Genomic DNA, 18,774 nt, shown 5'->3' with positions numbered 1-18,774 from the left:
TAAAGAATTAGGGGGAAACATTGCAGCATTTCATTCATTTGTATCCCTTCAGAAACTATTCATCGGAGGGGGAAACAGAGAAATCGCTGCAGCCTGACCGGCCCTAAGTCCCTCATGGAGTGAGGCGGGGCAGGAATGAAACCCAAATTTCCAGGCTGAATTCCTGAGGCCCAAGAGGGGCAGGAAGAAGTGGGGGGGGCATGTTCAAGCAGAAGGGGGTGGGTGGGAAGCAGGCTAGAGAAAGGGGAAGGGAGAGGATAAAGACAATGTGCATTTCAAGGCATGTGAGTGGCCCATCTAGAGTCATTTCCTCCACCGATCTGAGGGCAGAGGTAGGCTCAGGGCGGTGGCTCTGTTTGCATCTGGACTGGGAGTGGGGAGCCCCACAGTGGAGTAGGACGAGTGACATGACTACAAGCAAGTGGCTTCACTTTTCAGAGCCTCTGTTTCGACATCCATAAAAGGTGGAGAATCCCAGGCCCACCTCCTGGGGGACGGTGGCCATGGGCAATGAAAGTTACACAGTTTCATCTCAACTTGACCAAAGAATGAAGGGGTGAGTCTAGCCTGTCAATCAGGTCACAGCCTGATGATCTCTCCTTGTGGGTGTGGCCTTCTCATGAGGATTCTGGGAGCTCTCTCTTTCTGCTACACATTCTTGTTGACAAGCCACATGGAACCACGCTGATGGCAGCCAGAGCCCTGGAGATGCTTCCACCGCCACTGGATTCACAAGACTTTCCACCCAGCAGCCTGTGATCTTCCTGCAGTCGGCATCACTACATGTGTTGCCTGAGTCTGAAGAGGAGTTTATGGACTAGTATCAGACATATGGGCTCACATCAGACTTATGGGCTGGATCTGGACTGGGCTAAGAGGTTTTCTCAATATACACTTACTCTTTGATATAAAGCTCTTTGTTACACACATATATATACTCCTGTGTCTCTGGATTTGTTTCTCTAATCAACCTGGGCTAACACACGGAGGGTCAAGACTGATGCATAAAACAGCTCCTGGCACATGGCAAGAACAGGTGAGTTCCCTTTCATACGATTTCAAAAAATGCTTTCCACCCCAGTTTCACAACAGCCCTGGGAAGTTGAGAGGAGAGGGACCGCAGCCTCGGCTTTACAGATTGGGAAAGCAAGACACAACGGTCAAGTTCAACAACGTGGTCCATCTGATCCTGCCCAGGACTCTGTCCTCGGCTGTCTCCTTATCGTATGGTAACAGAGCATGGAGGCGCTAAGGAAAGCCGGAGGTTGAGAATGGGCAGCTGCAGGGCATACTCCAGAAAGGACAACCTGTGGCCACCTTCTCCGCAACCCCAGTTCAGCTGAACCAAAACCTATGTGCTGCAGGCTTCTTCAAAAGGACAAGTAGAGGCCACACTGGTAACACAGATGTGGCAGAAAGGTTAGACCCCCAGGTTAGGCGACCTGGGTTCTAAGCCCCATATTCTTTTGTCATATTGCTATTGATCAATGGGGGGGGGGGGATGGGGGCATCAATGTCCCCTTTCAAGGTCTCTGCTTCTTTGTGTTTAGCATGAGGACAGTTGGATTCGACCAGCGAAACTCAGTCTGCAATGTGCAACCCAGAACCACCTGGAGAGCTTGCTAGAACCCAGACTGCTGGAACCCACCCCTGGGCTTATCCCGTGGGTCTGGGGTGAATCCTGAGGGCCTGCAAGTCCCCTGGAGATCTGGTCACACTAGTTCGCCCCACTGGCGTGTACCATCTTCAAGCCCGTTCTTGCCAGATGTGCCTGCTCTACTCCATGCCTCCACAAGTGCTTTGCTGGGCAGAGGACCAGGACCCGTGTCCTGGGGGAGTCAATTCCAACTGAGCGAGAGTCCACGGGGCAGAGTAGATCAAATGGCCCCCAGAGTTCCCAGGGCTGTCCCCTGGAGAGCAGCAGACTGCCACCTCTTTCTCCCAAACAGCACATAGTGGGCTTCAACCACCTTTTGGACAACGCGTCTCTAAAGGCGATCAGGAAGCAGGGAGTCCTTAAAAGGAGCACCTTGTCTGTGCTGGCTGCTCTCGGGTGCAGGTGGCCCGCCAGCCAGTAGGGGGCTCCTGGGCACCTTCTCTGTGGAGAGCTCCCTAAGAGGGCTGGCAGGAATGGGTGTGGGGAGGTGGCCAGCAGCAGGGTGTCCCTGCTCTCAAGAGCTGCCACTACTGAGGTGTGAGGTGTGTTGAAAGATCTAGAGCTTTCGAGGTGTGCTCCCCCCCCCACCCGCCCAGCCACCAATACTCTTCCTTTTGTGGGGGACACACACTCAAGACAGAGGTGGACAATACCCCCTGCACCCCATTCCAGAGCCTGCTTCGTCCTGACCAGATGCCCTGCCACCTCCTTACCTGGCTCCCACGATGAGCTGGTTCCTGGCAGGATCCAGGGCGAGCTGGGAGAAGTCTCGAGCTCCAGGGTAGGTGAAGTTGGAGAGCCATGGCTTCAAATCTGGAGCAGAGAGACGCAGCTGTCCCATTTCTGCTGGACCCAGGGTTCCCAGCTGCACCAGGGGCACGCCAGAAATGGGGAGCCAATTGGGAGTCAATGGGGAGCCAATTTGGAGTCAACATGAAGGAGGCAGGAGCCACCCAGGAGACTTGGGTTCCATCCCGTCTCCATCTCTACTCAGTGAGGGGACCCTGGTGGGGGCATCACAGTTCCTTCGTGCTCCCCAGTTCAGAGAAGGGCTGCACCTTGCCCTCAGCTGCCCCAGGGGAGCCCTCCATTGCCCTTGACCCCCCCACAACCTCTCAGCCACAAACGATACACTAGAAATCTCGTGCCTGGACGGTGCCCACAGCCTCCAGACCTGTCTCCGGCTTCCATGCCTGCCTGCTCCTGCGCGTTTCCCCGCATGGCACCCCGAGAGCCCATTCTCAAATGCACAGGTAGACATGTCGTGCTCCTCTAAACCCTCCGTCCCTTGCAGGTGCTCCTGGGAAAAGTCCCAACTTCTGGTTGGACCTTGAGGTTTGGCCTCACTTTCCTCCCAGGTCAAATGCCAGGCACAGGTAGGATACTGTCTGTACTGTCTCCCAATTGACTGAGACAATTGACTGGGAGAAAAAAGGCTTCACCTTTTAACTTCCTCCTCAAACTCTCCAGCCGAGCCACACTAACACAGACCTCCATGCAGTCCCCTAGTTCAGCCAGCAAGAACCTACAACCCTGGCCCTTCGGTTCTCCCCTCTAGGGGGGTTTCTGTTAACCTACCTCCTCCTCCTCCTAACCTAACCCTCCTGGTTCCCCCAGGCCCGGGGTGAGGGCTCCTTCGTCCCTTTTGGCGATCACACTTTGGCCCTGGGGATAGGACAGGTCTGCTCCTAGGATACCTAGGCCCAGCCCAGCTCCCAGCACCGTCAAACGAATCCTGAGCCCCCGCTCTTCGAGAAGCCGATGTCACCCCAAGTAAGGTGGAGGCAGGGAGGGGGGCAGGTGGTCTCTTCCCAGGAAGCCTTTCACAGGGAGACCCTACAGCCTCTGGCTTGGTGGGGAGAGGAGCCTAGGGAGAGCACCCCCTCCCCCCAGCACAGCACCCCTTTGCCTCCCGTTGGAGGCCCATCTTGGTTTACAAGACATGGCCAGCTCCCCTTTCCTCCCGGAGCAAGAGATCCACAGGCAGAAGGGTCTAGCAGGGTCTAGCCGTGAAGCAGAGTGGCTCTCTCTCCATGGTGCATGGGTGCATGCGCTTAGCAACCAGCGCAGGAAGGGTATGGGGGAGGGGGAGGGAGGGCTGTGTGTGCGTGCGCTGGAGGAGAGAATGTGTGTGTGTTAGAAAGAGGTGTGTGTGCACGTGCGTGTGTGTAATCCAAGGGAAATAAATCATTGCTCGTTATCCCCCCACTACAGAGTAAAGGCGCCCTTCATTTCTGCACGACAGGCAAACACTTAATCGCTCCCTGGAGAACTGGAGGTTTTGCGAATTGGATGTGTTTCAGAAAACTGTGATATGCACGACGAAAGGAAAAAGAGCAGGGAAAGAAAGAAATTCTGCAGTGAATGAGGCAACCCCCTTGGACCTGCCTCTGCTCCCCACCCCCAGCCCAGCAGGTGACTAGAGGTTGGTGACAAATGTCACAGAGCCTGGATGACACCTGGGCAGTACCAGGTGGCGAGAAGTGGTCCTGGGGTCCGGGGTGGGCTGGGTTTTTCAGCTGACCTCTGAGTCATGTACCTTCCAGCAGTTCCAGTACCTTCGAGACTGAGTCAAGGACCCTCCTCCTCCAGGGAGCCTCCCTTGATGACTGCAACCGCTCCTTGGTGCATCATCATCGTTTGGGCCCCCTTCCCGCACCCCTGGGGTGCAGTGTGCGATTGCCACCTGAGGAGGTTTGTTTGTTTTCCGTGCGTACGGTGAGGTGTCGGGGGTATGTATGGTATGTGTAAGGTGGGGGCTTGCTTGCCGACTGGGTGCTAGGTCACATTTTTATTCTGCCATGGGCACCGGCGGAGATACGGGCAGCTGCGGGAAGACAGGGTGAGCTGGGTGAGCCTCCGTCTGGGAGTCAGCTCATCCTCACCCAGGCACTTCTAGAGGAGGAAAGAGGGCAGGGGCTGGGGTCACAATGGGGGAGTGGGGAGGGTGCTTGTCTCTGCCCCTTCCACTCTGAAGGGATGGACATGGGCGGTGGGGGGTAGATGGGGGAGGCCATCAGGCATGGTGGCAATGGAGAGGGGGCAGAGTCGTCTCGGGAAGGGAGCCCGCCTCTCACTAAACAGGCCAAGGGAACCCGAGGGGAGGCGATCTTTGAAGCCCCAAGTCCTGCCCTGGCAACGTGTGCTGCGTGGGCTGGGCTTTTGAGGGCAACACTGGGAGAAAAAGGACATCTCTGAGATGCGCCTGTGATTTTAATGCTCCGCACTGCAATCCCCCTCCCCCACTGCCAAGGTTTAACTCCAGGCTGGCTTCTCCTCCATGGCAAACGAGAAGCTCCACAGGCCAGAGAGCCCCCCAGGCCCCCCACCTCCCCGGGAAGAAACTCCTCACTGTAAATCTAACCTCGCCAAGCAGGAAGACCGGGCAGTCTGTCAGCTCCTGCAGCTGGCGCACCCAGGGGTATCCACAGAGCAGTCAGGTGTCCAGGGAGAGGGGAACTCGTATGTCACAGCCCACAGAGCAGATACCATACCCAGGAAGTGCGGCATCGGACAGGATCGTGAAAGCAGGGGGGTTGGTGCTCTGCTGGATTTACGGTCACTGGCCCTGGGGCGGCCATGGCCCAGAGTGAAGGACACCCTACTGTGTGCTCAGCAGTATTAAGGGAGGTGGGAGACAAGAGACTCCTGTCCTGGCCCAGGACCAGCCCTGCAGGGGAGCAGATAAGTCCCAGCCATTCAGGATGCGGTGGGTGCTCCCCAGGGGCTCCCGGCATCCTGGCTTTATGGGGTGCCACGCAGGTCCTCCTAAGAATGTGGTCAGTGGAACAGAAACCCTGCAGCTGTCACAATGGGGAACACTCTGAGGGGGCGCAGAGGGAGTCCAGAACCAGGAAAGGTAAGTAGAGAGAATCTTAGCAAAACAGGGAGAATTGGTCACCCGACTTCAGTCGCCTTTGACAGCCCGGGTCTAGGTCCTTCACTGGGAATGGAGGGGGAGAGGGGTAGGGGTGGGGAGGGGACAGCAGGTTCCTTCAAGTGACTCACATAAAAAATGGCCTCCCTGCTTGACAGTCTGGGGGACACACTCAATGCCAGCGAGTTGTAGATGCAAACATGGGAGGGGGGACGCATGCTTGCCACACCTCTATATTTCCGACAACAATGTACAAACGACGTCAGAGAGCCCATGCACCCGGGCAGCATTTCCTGCCCCTTCGCCCTCACCCCATAGGCCCCACCTAGACCAGCCTGGCCGGCAGACAGGGATTCCACTGCCCATACAATTAGCCAGGGAACAGTGTCCCAGGCAAGCCCCGGAGAGGAAATATGGCATCAGGCGCTGTCACAGGGGACCCCAACATGAAGAAGCCACCCCTCAGAACCCCCTCTTCTGCCTTCCCACGCAGCCTTTCTCCTCAGTGACAGCCACCAGCACTCCAGGAGCCATCAGAAGTCTGAGGGTGTCTGCACGTTTTTTGTCGGCTTAAAGACATCACTAATTTCCTCTAATCCACTTAAGCCTTCAAAGCCCCAGATCCCAGCTCAAGCAAGACAGCACGGAGCTGGCAGCTGGAAGCCTTCCTCCCGGAGATGAGATCCAGCCCACAGCTGGGAACCCCACACTTCCAGAACACCCCAACCGCTCACTGTGAAGCCCCGCCTTGATTCATCTCCCCGAAAAGCCCAAAGCCCAGCCAGTGTCAGCTTCGTTGATGTGCTGTGCTGTTCAGGTTCCCATCCTCCTCACAGGGAGAGCGGTGCGTTTCCCGAAGAGGGCACCTGAGGGAGGCCGAGGGCCCTGTGGAGGAAGCCCGGGTTGGCAGACCAGTGCTGAGGCCCGGCTCTGAGCTTCCATGCTATGCACCAAGTGTTGCTCAGATGTGGGACCTGGGGACGGCTGAGACTGCTCCTGTGGGCCCCAGCTCGCCATAGTCCCGAGTCAGTGTCCTGCAGGCCGGTGAACAGAGAAGGATGGGCAGCGCCATGGCTGCTCGGTTCTTGTGCTTTGTCTTGACAGATTGCCACGTTGATTTCAAGAATTAGGATCGAGAATTATGTTCCCCTCAGAATACGCCCCCTCAGCCCCCCAAAATCAAAACCTCACTGCCATCGAGTTGATTCCGACTCATAGCGACCCTGTAGGACAGCGTAGAACTGCCCCCTGTGGATTTCCGAGACCTTTCACGGGGGCAGAAAGCCTTTCTACCATGGAGTGATGGTGGTTTCAAACTACCGACCTTGCAGTTAGCAGCCCAACGCATAGCCGCTGAACCACTAAGACGCTATAGACTCTGCCCATGACCCTCAGTGTGGGAAACACCGGCCCACAGGAGGGCTGATGAGTCATCAGGGCCCCTTTCCTGGGAGCCCCCGAGACCCCACAGAAGGGCATTCCGACAGCTGTCTTGCCATCATCATTTCCAAGATGTTTTCTGCTTGAGCCCTTGATATAAGCTCCTCTTTTTTCCCTTCTCCTCCCACCTCCTGTATCCTTGATCAATTATATATCATTTTTATTTCTTATATTGTCCTTTGTCTCCCTTTACCCACATTTCTGTTATCCTACCTCTTTGGGGAGGGTGCTATACATCCGATCTTGTGATGGGTTTCCCTTTTCTCATCCTTCCCCCCCCCCCCCGCCGACCATCCCCCTACCCTCATGATATCGCTACTCCCATTACTATTTCTGAGGGGTTTGTCTTTCCTGACTTCCCTGGGTTGAGCGCTCTTATCTGCACTAACATGTGTTCTCCGGTCTAGCCAGATTTCTAAGTTAGAACTGGGTCATGGTAGTGGGGGGAGAACGCATTCAGGAACTAGGGGGATGATGTGCAATTAGTCGGTGCTATACTTCACCTTGGTTGAATCGTCCCTTCCTTATACCACTTCTGTGGGGGTTAGCCAATTAACTACAGATGGGCTTTGGGTCTCCACTCCAACCCCCCTTGTTCAAAGCAATACAGTTGTTTGTTTTGGATCTTTTGATACCTGGTGCCTGATCCCATCAACACCTCATGATCACACAACACAGGCTGGTGTGCTTCTCCCAGGTGGGCTTACTGGTCAGGCACTTCTTAACGAGCAAGCCCATCTCCATTCTCTTTCGGGGGAAGCCAATGCTTCCAGAGGAGCTAGGGTTGAGACAGCAGCCAAACTCTGGCCCATTCCCAAGGAGGCTTCTACACCTTTGTTCTCCAGCAAAGGTGTCCCAGAGAAAGGCTGCCTCTCCCTCCAGGTAGACCTCCAGGAGGAAGGGTCTGAAGACAGTACCGGGACACTAAATGCAGAGCCCTCCAGCCCTCCCTGGTCGTCCTCCTGAACTCATCTATCCTCGGAAGAAGTCTCCATGTCCTACAGGAAATGACTGTCCCGGGCACATCCAGTCTCAAAGACCCTTCCAGGCACTGGGGACTCAGGAGTGGGAGATGGCACTCACCTTCAAAGGCCACGATGGGGTGCTCCCTCCGGGTGCAGAGCTGTTGCTCAGTGCTGGGCTCGCTAGAGACATCCTGGGAGCTGGAGAGGTGCAGAACCAGCAGGGTGAGGCTGGGCAGCAGCAGGGTGACGGCCAGGGGGCCTGGGGCGACCATGGTGTGGCCCCTCTGCAGGCTGAGCTTCTGGACCTGCAAGACAAGCACTCTGCTTCACCAGGTGCCCCCGTCAGTCAGGACCAAGGCGAGAAACGTCTTCACAGCGGCGAGGGACCCAATGATGTCCTTCCTTCTTTCCTAGTAAAATTTGTATTTTATTCATGTAACTGTTCACTCTGTTCTAATCATGCAAAACTTATAGCTCATGTCTTGAAAGCCAATATTCCTTGTCACCGTATTCTAGGCAACACCAACAAGTTACAGGGCCGTTTCAATTACAATCCCAACTGGTTTAAAGTTCATGCAGATGGTAAAGGTGGTGTCTTAAGGTGGTGAGGGAGCATTGAATAAATGGAGTTGGGACCGGTAGCTGTGGATTAAGTGGGGGTGCATACTCATACCTCAGACGAGGGAAGACTCCAATGGATTGAAGATTCAAAACTTAAGAATAAAACCATCATGAATTTGCTCTGTAAATGAATGATCACTCCATCTCCAATAAAAGGAAATAAAAGTATAGCATCCAAATAAACACCCCCCCCAACTCCAAAGTCCAGACTTGCTTGCACTGCACAGCCACTTAAACCCACAACATAAACCGAAGGGGCACTGTTGTGAAGTCGCTTCCGGCTCACAGCAGTCCTCAAGGCAGAGTCGACGCGCACCAGGGCCTCCCAGACTGTGGATCCTAACAAAAGCAGACAGCCTCAACTTTCTCTCAGGGAGTACCCAATGGGCTTAAACCGCGGACGTTGAAGTGCACAGTCCCATGCTTAGCTCACAGAGTGCCTTGCATGGCTAATGGTTAAGCCCTCCGTGTTCCTAGGTGCTCTCCACAGGACTGCATTCTCGCATCTGATCTAACCTCGCGGTGACTCAGCTGACGCAGCAGCGTTGGTGAACGAGAGCTAGAGCAACAAGTGCACGGGTGAGTTGAGTTCTTTCTTCACCTCTAGGCCCATATTCTCGGCATCACTTATCTCAGATACCATGCTATTTGTGTCTTACAGGTATGAAGCCTTTGTGGAAACTGCATGGTAAAAAGGGCTGTAAAATTGGGGCTATTCTACTTGAGAGTCTGAGAAAACCAAACCAAACCATGAAAATACTAGAAGAAAATGTAAGCCGAATGTAACCTTGGAGGGATTCAAAATGAAAAAACCACAAAAAATAATGATAGGCAAATCTGATCACAGGAAAATCAGAAACGCCTACTTGTCATCACAAACATGCCCCGTCCCCCTTCAAGCCCAATCAAAGGGAGAATGGCAAAGTGGACACATGTAATTGGAAATCATACCACAGACCACTGTCTCCAGAACTCCCAGGGTCCCCAAGAGCGTATGGAACCCAGCAGGAAATAGTAGCTAAAAATGCAAATACGCAGGCGTCCAACAACCGTGAGGAGATGCTTGTGGATCACTAGCCGGTCAAAACAACGAGACACTTCACATCAGCGTTGCTAGCAACATGGACAACCCAGAAAATAACACCTGCTAGAGAAGGCCCGTCTCTAGTTTCCCAGAACTGAGGGAGGGACCAGAGAAAAGGAAATTTTGGATTCCATGTAGAATCAGGCGCTCTTACTCAGAGCCCTGGCTGCTGTATCTTCCTGTAGCATCCTGATATGGGAGCCCCTTTGTAAAGGTCTTTTGCATTCAGTTAAATGCTTTAATAAAGGGAGCTGGGGTTGAGCCTTACTTGGGCAGAATAACCAAAGTGTTGCCATTGGTTTATACTGGCAAAATGCAGTACCATGGTTCAAGATTGAGTGATTTTATTTAATAATTTTTTCCCCACTGCTGGGGCATCTAGCCGCCGTCCTACCAATGGGAAAAGGGACTATACTAGGCTTTAAATACTGCTGTTCTGTCCAAAAGTTGTTTGAGATCATTTTGCTAGTGCTGACAGTTCATGTCCATTCCAGTCAATTGATCGGATGCTCTTTTAACTAATAATAAGAACGATGCAAATCAAACTTCAGACTGAAATGCCGCATCTCATTGACCAATTGAGCAAAAATCCAACTTGGCCGACACCCTCCTTTGGAGAGGCTGTGGTATAGTGCTGGTATCTGACATATCGCTGGCAGGTGTGCAAAACGGTGCCACGCCTGTGGAGGGGCCTGGGAATAGCTGACCAATTGGCAGCGGCACTTGTCCCTTGCCCTCATCATTACATTTCTGGGTATTCCTCGGTGGTACACACTGAGAAGCCGGTACTTCACAGCCGCTCAGGGGCACCTTGTTGGAAAGGTCTGTTGACCTACCTCTGAAAGGTCACAAGCTTGAAGCTCTCTAGAGTAGAGTCTGACTATGGTGCACGTGAGTCAGAATGGACTTGAAGCAGCGCTCCTCCGAGGGCGGGCCACGGGCCAGTCGACCTCCCAATGACATCAACCCCGTGCTGCAGAAACTTGGATTGTAATTTAACTGAGCCATTGCATGTCCATGAAATCTATTAAGATGTTTAGGCTTGTATTTTGCGTGCTTCTAAAAAATTCATTTCTCTGGTGCTTTACTTTTATTGAGTTTTACATAAGTATCCATCTGTGACGGAGTGTAAATTGGGAAAAGGAGGGAGACAGGAAGGCAAGGAAACGCTGCTCCCACCGACACCACGGGAGGGTGAGCAGCAGTCAGCAACCGTGACCAGAGTGGCCCCTGCATAGGTGCAGAGGGACGGCGGCACAGACTGCTCATCTGAGAACCCCACCAGGGAAAGGGCCGCAGTACAGAAGAGGCGACATCCAGCTCCTAGAATGGTCTGTCGCTGTAGAAAAGAATGAGGGAGCTCTCTACTTTGATGTCCCGGGTCACCAGTCTGTGGTGTAGACATAAACAAGGTGCCGGCGGAGTGTGGCCACTACCTTGGTGCTCAGAAAGAGGGCTTCTCCCAGGTGCCGCTGAGCCAGTTTTCGACTCCTGGGGACTCCAAGGGACAGAGGAGAACTGCTCTCCCGGGAGGGAGCCGGGTTTCCAAGCTGTCAACTTTCAGGGAAGGCACCTGTATGGGGAGGTGTGGGACTACTAACCCACCTCGTGGCTGCTTGAAGCCACCAGCTGCCCCAGGGAGTAAGACAAGGCTCCTGCTGCCATCACGACTCATGACAATGGGGTTGGTTTGCGTTTTAATCGGGATCAGAGGGCCAGACCTTTCTTCCTAAGAGATACCAGGTGGGTTTGAACTTCCGACCTTTCAGCTAGCAGTGGAGCTTGGAGGCGCAGCGTCATCGGGATTCCTTTTCGAACATAACAAACAAAAACAGACCAACCCAGTGCCCACATGTCAATTCCAACTCAGCAACCCCAGAGGACACGGAGCTGCTCCGTAGGGTTTCCAGGCTGCAAAACAGACCGCCCTGCTTTCTCCCTGGGACGGGGTGGGGTGCGGTTGCAGAGAGCCAGCCTTTCAGTGAGCCGCCATTGGGCCATCATGGCTCCTTCCCACTCAGCACCAGGGTAGAATGAAGAAGACACGCTACGTTTGCCTGTGTTAGCATCCACGCACACTGGGAAAATAACTGAAGCCACGGTCTGCAATGGCCTCGCAGGCACGCACGACATGACACCTGGGCTCCTTCCCTGAAAGACGATACTCTCGGGTAAGAAGGCAGCCAGGCAGAAATGGTGTGCCGGAGCTGTGGTGCCGACGGAGTGCTGAATACACAGGGGACTGCCAGAAGGATGAGCCAAGACGTCTCAGAAGAACTACAGCCTGAAGAGGCCTTGAGAAGTAGGATGGGGAGACGGCAATACGCTGGCTTCCGGAAAGACCAAGCGCCAGCAAAGGGGAAAGGGTCCCTGATGACAGAGTGGTCCCGTTGAGCACAGTAGGGGGTCAATGAAAATGAGAGGACCCCTCAATCAGATGAAGGGGCGCAAGGGCTGCCAACATGAGCCCCAACATGGAGACGGGATGGGGATGGGAGACACTGCATTCTGCTATCCTTCAGGTCGCCACCGAGTCGGGGCTGATCCATGGCGACCACAGCAATATCCAGCAGCGAAGCGGTGGCTGGGATTTCACACCAGATACCCTTGTACGCATTTTCACTCTTAAACTGGGTCAACAAAACATCTTTTCAATGAAAAAAAATATTTTCATTAAAAAAAAAAAAAAAAGCTTTAGTTCACCAAATATTCTGAAACGGAGTGGTCTGTGTCCCCGACTTGGAGAGTGAAAAATGAGAGGGAGTGCCTAAAGATCACTATCTTAGTCATTAGAGAGCAGAAATAAACTGGTCCTGGCCATTTTAAATCAGACAAGCATATGGTTTACTTTGCTAGGAAGAGCAACTTCAAGATAAATGACATCACATTCATCATCAAAGAGAACAGTTCAAGATCTATCTTGAAGTATGAGATGCTGCCTGTGATCGGATAATATCTATCTGTCTACAAAGAGGCCAGATAACATATCTATTATTCAACCTTAAAGCCAGTGAGGAAGAAATTAAAGAATTCTACCAGCTTCTTTTGTGCGAAGCCGATCATGCATACAACTGAGATGCACTGGCAGTTGACGTTGACTGGAATGTGAAAGTTGGAAATAGAGGAAGGATCCATAATTGGAAAATAGGACTTGGGTTATAGAGGCAAAGTTGGAGATTTCAAGATAGAACTTGGCAAGACTCATGACTTCTTCACTGAAAACAACACTATAAATGGTGATTATAATATGGAAGGAGCCCAGGCGGTTGGTGGTTACACACTGGGTTGCTAAGCTCAAGGTCAACAGTTTGAAGCCACCAGCCACTCCCGGGGAGAAAGATGAGGCTTTCTACTCCCTTAAAGAGTTACGGCCTCAGAAACTTACAGGGGCAGTTCTACCCTGTGTTGCAGGGACACTAGGAGTTGGAATGGACTCAATGGCTGTGAGTTTGGGGTTTTTTGGGGTGGGGGATTCAGATGGACCTCACCAGATGGAATGAGCAGGAATCAAACCGGCCATCTCTGTGGGAAGAGAAGATGGAGAAGCTCAATATCATCAGGTCCAAATGTGGAAGAGACCATCAATTGCTCATCTGTAAGTTCAGAGAGAAGCTGAAGAAAATCAAAACAATTCCATGAGAGCCAAAATATAACTTTGAGTAGACTCCACATGCTTTTAGAGGCCAGCACGAGAACAGACTCGATGTGCTGAACGCAAAGACCAGCTGAGCTGTGGGACGCCATCGACCCCATCATGCATGAAGAAAGCAAAAAGGTAATTTGAAAGAAAAAACAGTTAAAAGTGGACGTGTGTTAGGCTGGGCTGACTAGAGAAATCTAGAGACACTCATATGTATGCGAGAGTGAATTTTATATCCAAGAGTAACTGTATATTGAGAAAACATCTCAGCCCAGTCCAGATCAAGTCCATAAGTTCGATATTAGCCCCTAAGTTGGCTATTAGGCTACTCCATAAATTCTCCGACAGACTGACACAGCACATGCAATGAGACTGACAGCAGGAAGATCATAGGCCGGTGGGGTGAAAAGTCTTGTGGAAGCATCTTGGGCTGGAGTGGCTCTCCCTGTGTCTCCTCCAGCTCCAGGGCTCTGTCCCGCCTCCAGGAAGATGGGAATTCCCAGAATCCTCAGGAGAAGTCCAGGCTCACACAGAGGCCGACCTGATGGACAGGACTGCCCCGGTGGATGATCATTATGTGTTGCACTTCACTTTCCAAATATTTGGTGAACAAAATTAGTTTTTAAGGAGCTTAAAAAAATTTTTTTATTGAAAAGGTAGTATACTTACTTGATTCAAAAAGTACACGGTAAAGTAAAAAGAAAGGAAAATAAAAGTGAAACTTGCTCTTGAAAGTAGTTAAAGCAGAGAGAAGAAATTAAGTAAAGCCGCTGAACAGAAAATTCCCCAGGACCGATTTCTCACCCAGGGAGAATTTGTTCTCAGCAAGGGGCTTGGCCTGGCGGGGCGCCCTTGGGTGCTCGCCCCCTTTCCCTGACCTTTCTCTGGGTCTGTAGTCTCAGGGATATCAGGGCAGGTGAGGGAGCAACAATCAGATGGCAAGACCAACCTCTGGAGTAGTTTAGGTTCCAGCTCTGCTCTTTATCCACTGTGTGACGGTAGGGAAAGACTCAACCTCTCTGTGCCTTAGTTTGCTCCTTTGTACGGGGGATAATCATACTAACAAACGACGTTCTAGATTCTCACAGCCGTGGAGTCTATGCCACTTCATAGTGGCCCTATAAGGCAAGGTGTAACTGCCCCTGGGGAGACGGGGGTGGAGGTCCGACGCTGGGCATCTTTACAGTAACAAACTGCCTCATCTTGCTCCCCAAGGTGCAGCTGGTGAATTCGAACTGCTGACCTTGCAGGGAGCAGCCCAGGGCTCCTCTTTCTCAGATAGTCAGGAGAAGTAATTGAATTTAAATCTTTAAAAGGCCCTGGACCCAGTGCCCTGCAGACGATGAGTGGCTAATTAGTGTGAGTGTCTCTGGAAGAGAGGAGGCCAGGTGGCACTGGGTCGGTTCACCCCTCGGTTGCTCAGCAAAAAGCTGGCGGTTTTAACTTGCCCGGTGGCTTTGAGGAAGAAAGGCCGGGTGACATGCTCCCGTAAAGGTGACAGTCTAGAAACCAGATGGGGCAATTCTCTGTCCCACGATGCCACTATGAGTTGAAATGGGCTCCTCACTCTAGGGGCATAGGCTGTGAATTCCTCCTGCCCTGCGAGGTCCCTGCAGATAAACTGTCCTCCTTCCAGCTCTGTGTGGCAAGGCCGATGTGCAGGGGCTGAGTCAAAGGCCTCGGTCGCTGCAGCGGGCAAGGAGGGGTGCTGCCCCCTCTGTTAGTAGCGTGGTACTGCACCCTGCACTATCCCATATGGTTCCCAAGCCCCCCTTCCTACACCTTTGTCAACAGTTCCTTTATTAAACTGTCCTCCCACTTCCCGACTTGAGTGGGCCATCTGTTTCCTACGGGGACCTTGACTGATATGCCACCTAATTAGTGATATTCAATGCATATGCAAACATCCTTTTAGACCTTAGCCGGGGCTTTCCCCCAGCAGGCCCAAGGGGTACATAAGGTGACTAGACAATTGGCATCCTCATATTATCACCCACCCCTCCTCATTTGCCCATGCCCCCCTCTACCAGGCTTCCCTAACCCTGACCTGACAACCCCTCTCCTCCCTGGCGAGGCCCTAGTGAGGCTGGACCCTGGGTGTGGCCAGATTCTGAACTCCTAGGGCCTGAATAAAGAGCACATGCGGGCTTCTTCCCTGCCCACCCTCTGCCCCCCGACCCTAGGACTTAAAGTACCCGAGTCTCTAGATGAAGTTCCAGGCTCATTATGGCTTTTATGTAAATATATCCTGCAAGTCCCACCTGAATCAATAATTGCTAGATTAATATCACCTCCTCCTCCTGGGCCCAGCACATTGGAAGCCTGGAGAGAGGCAGCATGGCTGTGTTCGGTGGAGGGGAAGAGGGAGAGCAGGATCCAGACCCCCAGGACAGGGAGGAAGGGGTGTAGTGGATGGAGACACGCCACACCGACCAGCACTGCCTAGAGATGGAGAGATCGGCTCTGCAGGGTCCCTGAGCAGAGAGATCAATGTCCCAATCCTCAAGCGGCCAAGGGGCTCATGCCTGGGACCATAAGAGGCGGGGCAAGTTAAAGACATTGATGGTTCCACGGTAGAACTGGCGCCTCCCATCTGAGAGACCTGGGTGGATGCCCGGTCAATGCACTTCCTGTGCACTCACCACCCACCTGCCAGCGGCTATGATGCTGACCGTGTTTTAGCAGAGCTTCTAGACGAAGATTAAGAAGAAAGGCCTGGAGATCTACTTCCAAAACTCAGCCAAGGAAAACCCTACGGATCACAAGAATCAGATCCACAACTGGTGGCGGGGGTGGTGCAGGACCGGGCAGCATTTAGTTCCATTGGGCACAGGGTCACCACTGAATCAGGGCTTACTCCAGGCAGCTAACCCCACCAACAAAATCTGGGCCCAGGGCTGGCTTGGGGGTAGGAGGGGGGGGCGCTGATCGGATCTGGCACCAGAGCAGGGGGACAAAGAGTGCTCTACCGAGAAGAGGGAAGGGTATCTTCCTAACTCCCAATATTTCTCCACTTTTAGAAGCTACCTCTCTTCCCTGCACAGGTCAGAGGGTAAACCATATATGTATCACGTGATCTCCACCCGGACACTAGTTGCTTGGTCAAAGATAGTCCGGTGATCGAAAATCACCCACCAGCTGCTCTCCCCTGGCAATCTGCGTCAAATCAATCCCTGTGGAGGAAACATTAGCTCCTAATGGGGGCCATGTGGTGGCCATCTCCTGCCTGCCACACAGGGCCACCCAGAAGACAGAGCTCCGGCGCAGTGATAAGAGTCGGAGCAGGAATGCTGGGATGCCACCAGCCTTCCGGGCCCACGTCTGACTGCACTCTCCTTCCATGCGGGAACCTGGTACCAACAGGTCTCCTCTTTGTCCTGGCCCTGGAGTTCCCTTGGATCTCTGGTGTCGCTCACTCAGTGTCCATTCTCACCTTCCTACCGCCTCACAGAGGTACAAGGGAAGTAGTGGTACAGGGAAGCCAATGGGCAGGTCTCTAAGAAGGTTCTCGTCCTTCCCTCCTGGGCACACACGTGTGAAGGCAGGAGCAGCACTGGGCATCTTTAACTGTGAAGTGACCTTTGGGCATGCGCTAAGAATGAGGAGAGAGCCAAAAGAAAGGAGATTTCTCAATAATCAGGCGGGCAGACACAGTACCAACAACACACCGACCATTATGCAGACAGTGCGACAAGACCAGCTCTGGACCATGGACCCAGTGTCTCGCCTGGGCCAGGTGCTTCATACTTGTGTGCCCGTTTCCTATCTGTGTAATGGGGAGTACAGTAACACCTACCTCCCAGTTGTTGTAGACTGTGATGTCCAACGAGCTTGGGACTGCATGGCCACAGGCAAGCACTATGTGTTGCCTTTTGTTTCTTGTTATTCATTTGTTTCTGAAAAGGCACTCAATTTGTTCAAGCCTTTGTTTTCCAAATCTGAGTTATCATTTGCCAAGTGCCATACCTGCACCGGACGGACTGGTTTCTCTTACTTCCAAGTACTCATAAAGTAAACAGGAATTTCTATTTCTAATATGTGTATCTGACTGGATGCTAAAATCATACCACAGTTTCTCTGCTCCAGTCAGCTTTCCTGAAGGCAGCAAAGTACCATGGTGCAGTGCGGAGAATCCGTTGACATGGTTCTTAGAGTCAGTCTTTTTCACTCTTTCTAACTGACTTGGGAGAAACTTGCAAATGGGGTATATAAAACTCTAAAGAGAGGGTTGGCCAGTTTTGCCACCCCACATTGGGTTTTAAATGAGCCATTTCAGAAAGGGAAAGGGGGGATCTCACTACTATCAGGAAAGAGGAGCCAGGATAGGAGCACATCTTTGGGCCCTGCGATCCTGGTGCACTGAAATTCCTCCATCCAGGACACAGAGGGCTGTGAACCAGAGGCCTGCCAGGGAAGTGGCAACAACAGAAGCAGCAGCTATAAGCACATGAGCCATCATGGCCACAAAGCCAGTAAACCTGTGTCTTTGGGCAGGAGGCTCGCTTGTGGAGTAGGATGCCTCCAGGCACTTAATTGGGAGGCCACTAGATTTGCTAACTGATGGAGCTAGAGCTGAGAGTGGCCGAGCAGAGCAGAGGCCAGGGAGCCATGTGGCTGAGAGGCTAAGGACTAGAGAGAGGTGTGTCTGTGGGCATGGCTGAGAAGAGTCCCTTCTGGACCAAAGGACTGTATTCTGAACATTTCTGATCCTGAATTGTGACCTGCTAATTTCCCTACTGAAACCCATAACTGTGCATATAGCCTGAGTTTTGTGTGGCCGGTGTCATTAATTACTAATTGTGTGGCCCAGCAGAAGAATAGAGTGCCTTGGAAGTAACAGTTGGTGTCAGGATTGGTAGAGATGGTTGGAGGGTGGGGGTCAGGTCTGACTTTTGCCTTGACCTTGGACTGATCATTGAGCTTGATTCTTCCTCCTTGGGAAGAAGCCCTGGGGGTGTCGTGGTTACACTGGGCTGCTAACAGCAAGGTCAGCAGTTGAGAACCACCAGTCACTCAGCGGAAGTAAGAAGGGGCTTTGGGGCAGTTCTACCCTGCCCTATAAGGTTGCTGTGAGTCGGAATCCTCTCAAATGGCAGTGGCTTTGTATTTTTGGTAGCATCCGAGGAAGCCATGTTTACACAGGGAACACCTGGAACTTGGGAAGCATTTTTACCTGGATCCAAGTGGGTGGTAACAGGAAGTGCTCGGCTATTAACTGAAAAGTTGGCAGTTCAAGTGCACCCCAGGTAACTCAAAAGGCCCCGTGAACTGCTTCTGAGAGATCACAGCCACTGGAAACTACGGAGGGCAGCTCCCCTCTTACACGCAGGAGGTCACCCCAAGTCGAGTCAGAAACCACTCGCAGCCACTGTTTGTTTGTTTGTTTGAAATAAGTCTAGTGGCTTCATTTGCCATAGAAAGAAGGTTTGTAAAGAAACTAGAACTAGGTCTGCCACAGAGCAGACCCCTTTAGAAACTCATTATTCCATA

General features: G+C 52.5%; 1 protein-coding gene across 5 annotated transcripts in view; it reads right to left on the bottom strand.

Annotated features, from left to right (window-relative positions):
- Positions 1-8,231, bottom strand: part of SEMA5B (semaphorin 5B) — a 41,416-nt gene extending 33,185 nt beyond the window's left edge. For all 5 annotated transcript variants that reach the window (XM_075555648.1, XM_075555652.1, XM_075555650.1 and 2 more), the window contains exons 1-2: positions 8,058-8,231; positions 2,371-2,470 (exon numbers count right to left, since the gene is read on the bottom strand). In XM_075555648.1, coding sequence (XP_075411763.1) covers positions 2,371-2,470; positions 8,058-8,211 — 254 coding nt within the window. In that variant the 5' untranslated portion in view covers positions 8,212-8,231. The remainder of the gene's footprint in view (positions 1-2,370; positions 2,471-8,057) is intronic.
- Positions 8,232-18,774: the final 10,543 nt, after the last annotated feature.

Source organism: Tenrec ecaudatus, chromosome 8 (genome assembly GCF_050624435.1).
Source record: "Tenrec ecaudatus isolate mTenEca1 chromosome 8, mTenEca1.hap1, whole genome shotgun sequence".
NCBI lineage: Eukaryota > Metazoa > Chordata > Mammalia > Afrosoricida > Tenrecidae > Tenrec > Tenrec ecaudatus.
The sequence above is the reverse complement of the archived record's forward strand: the minus strand, read 5'-3'. Positions and strand labels throughout refer to the sequence as shown.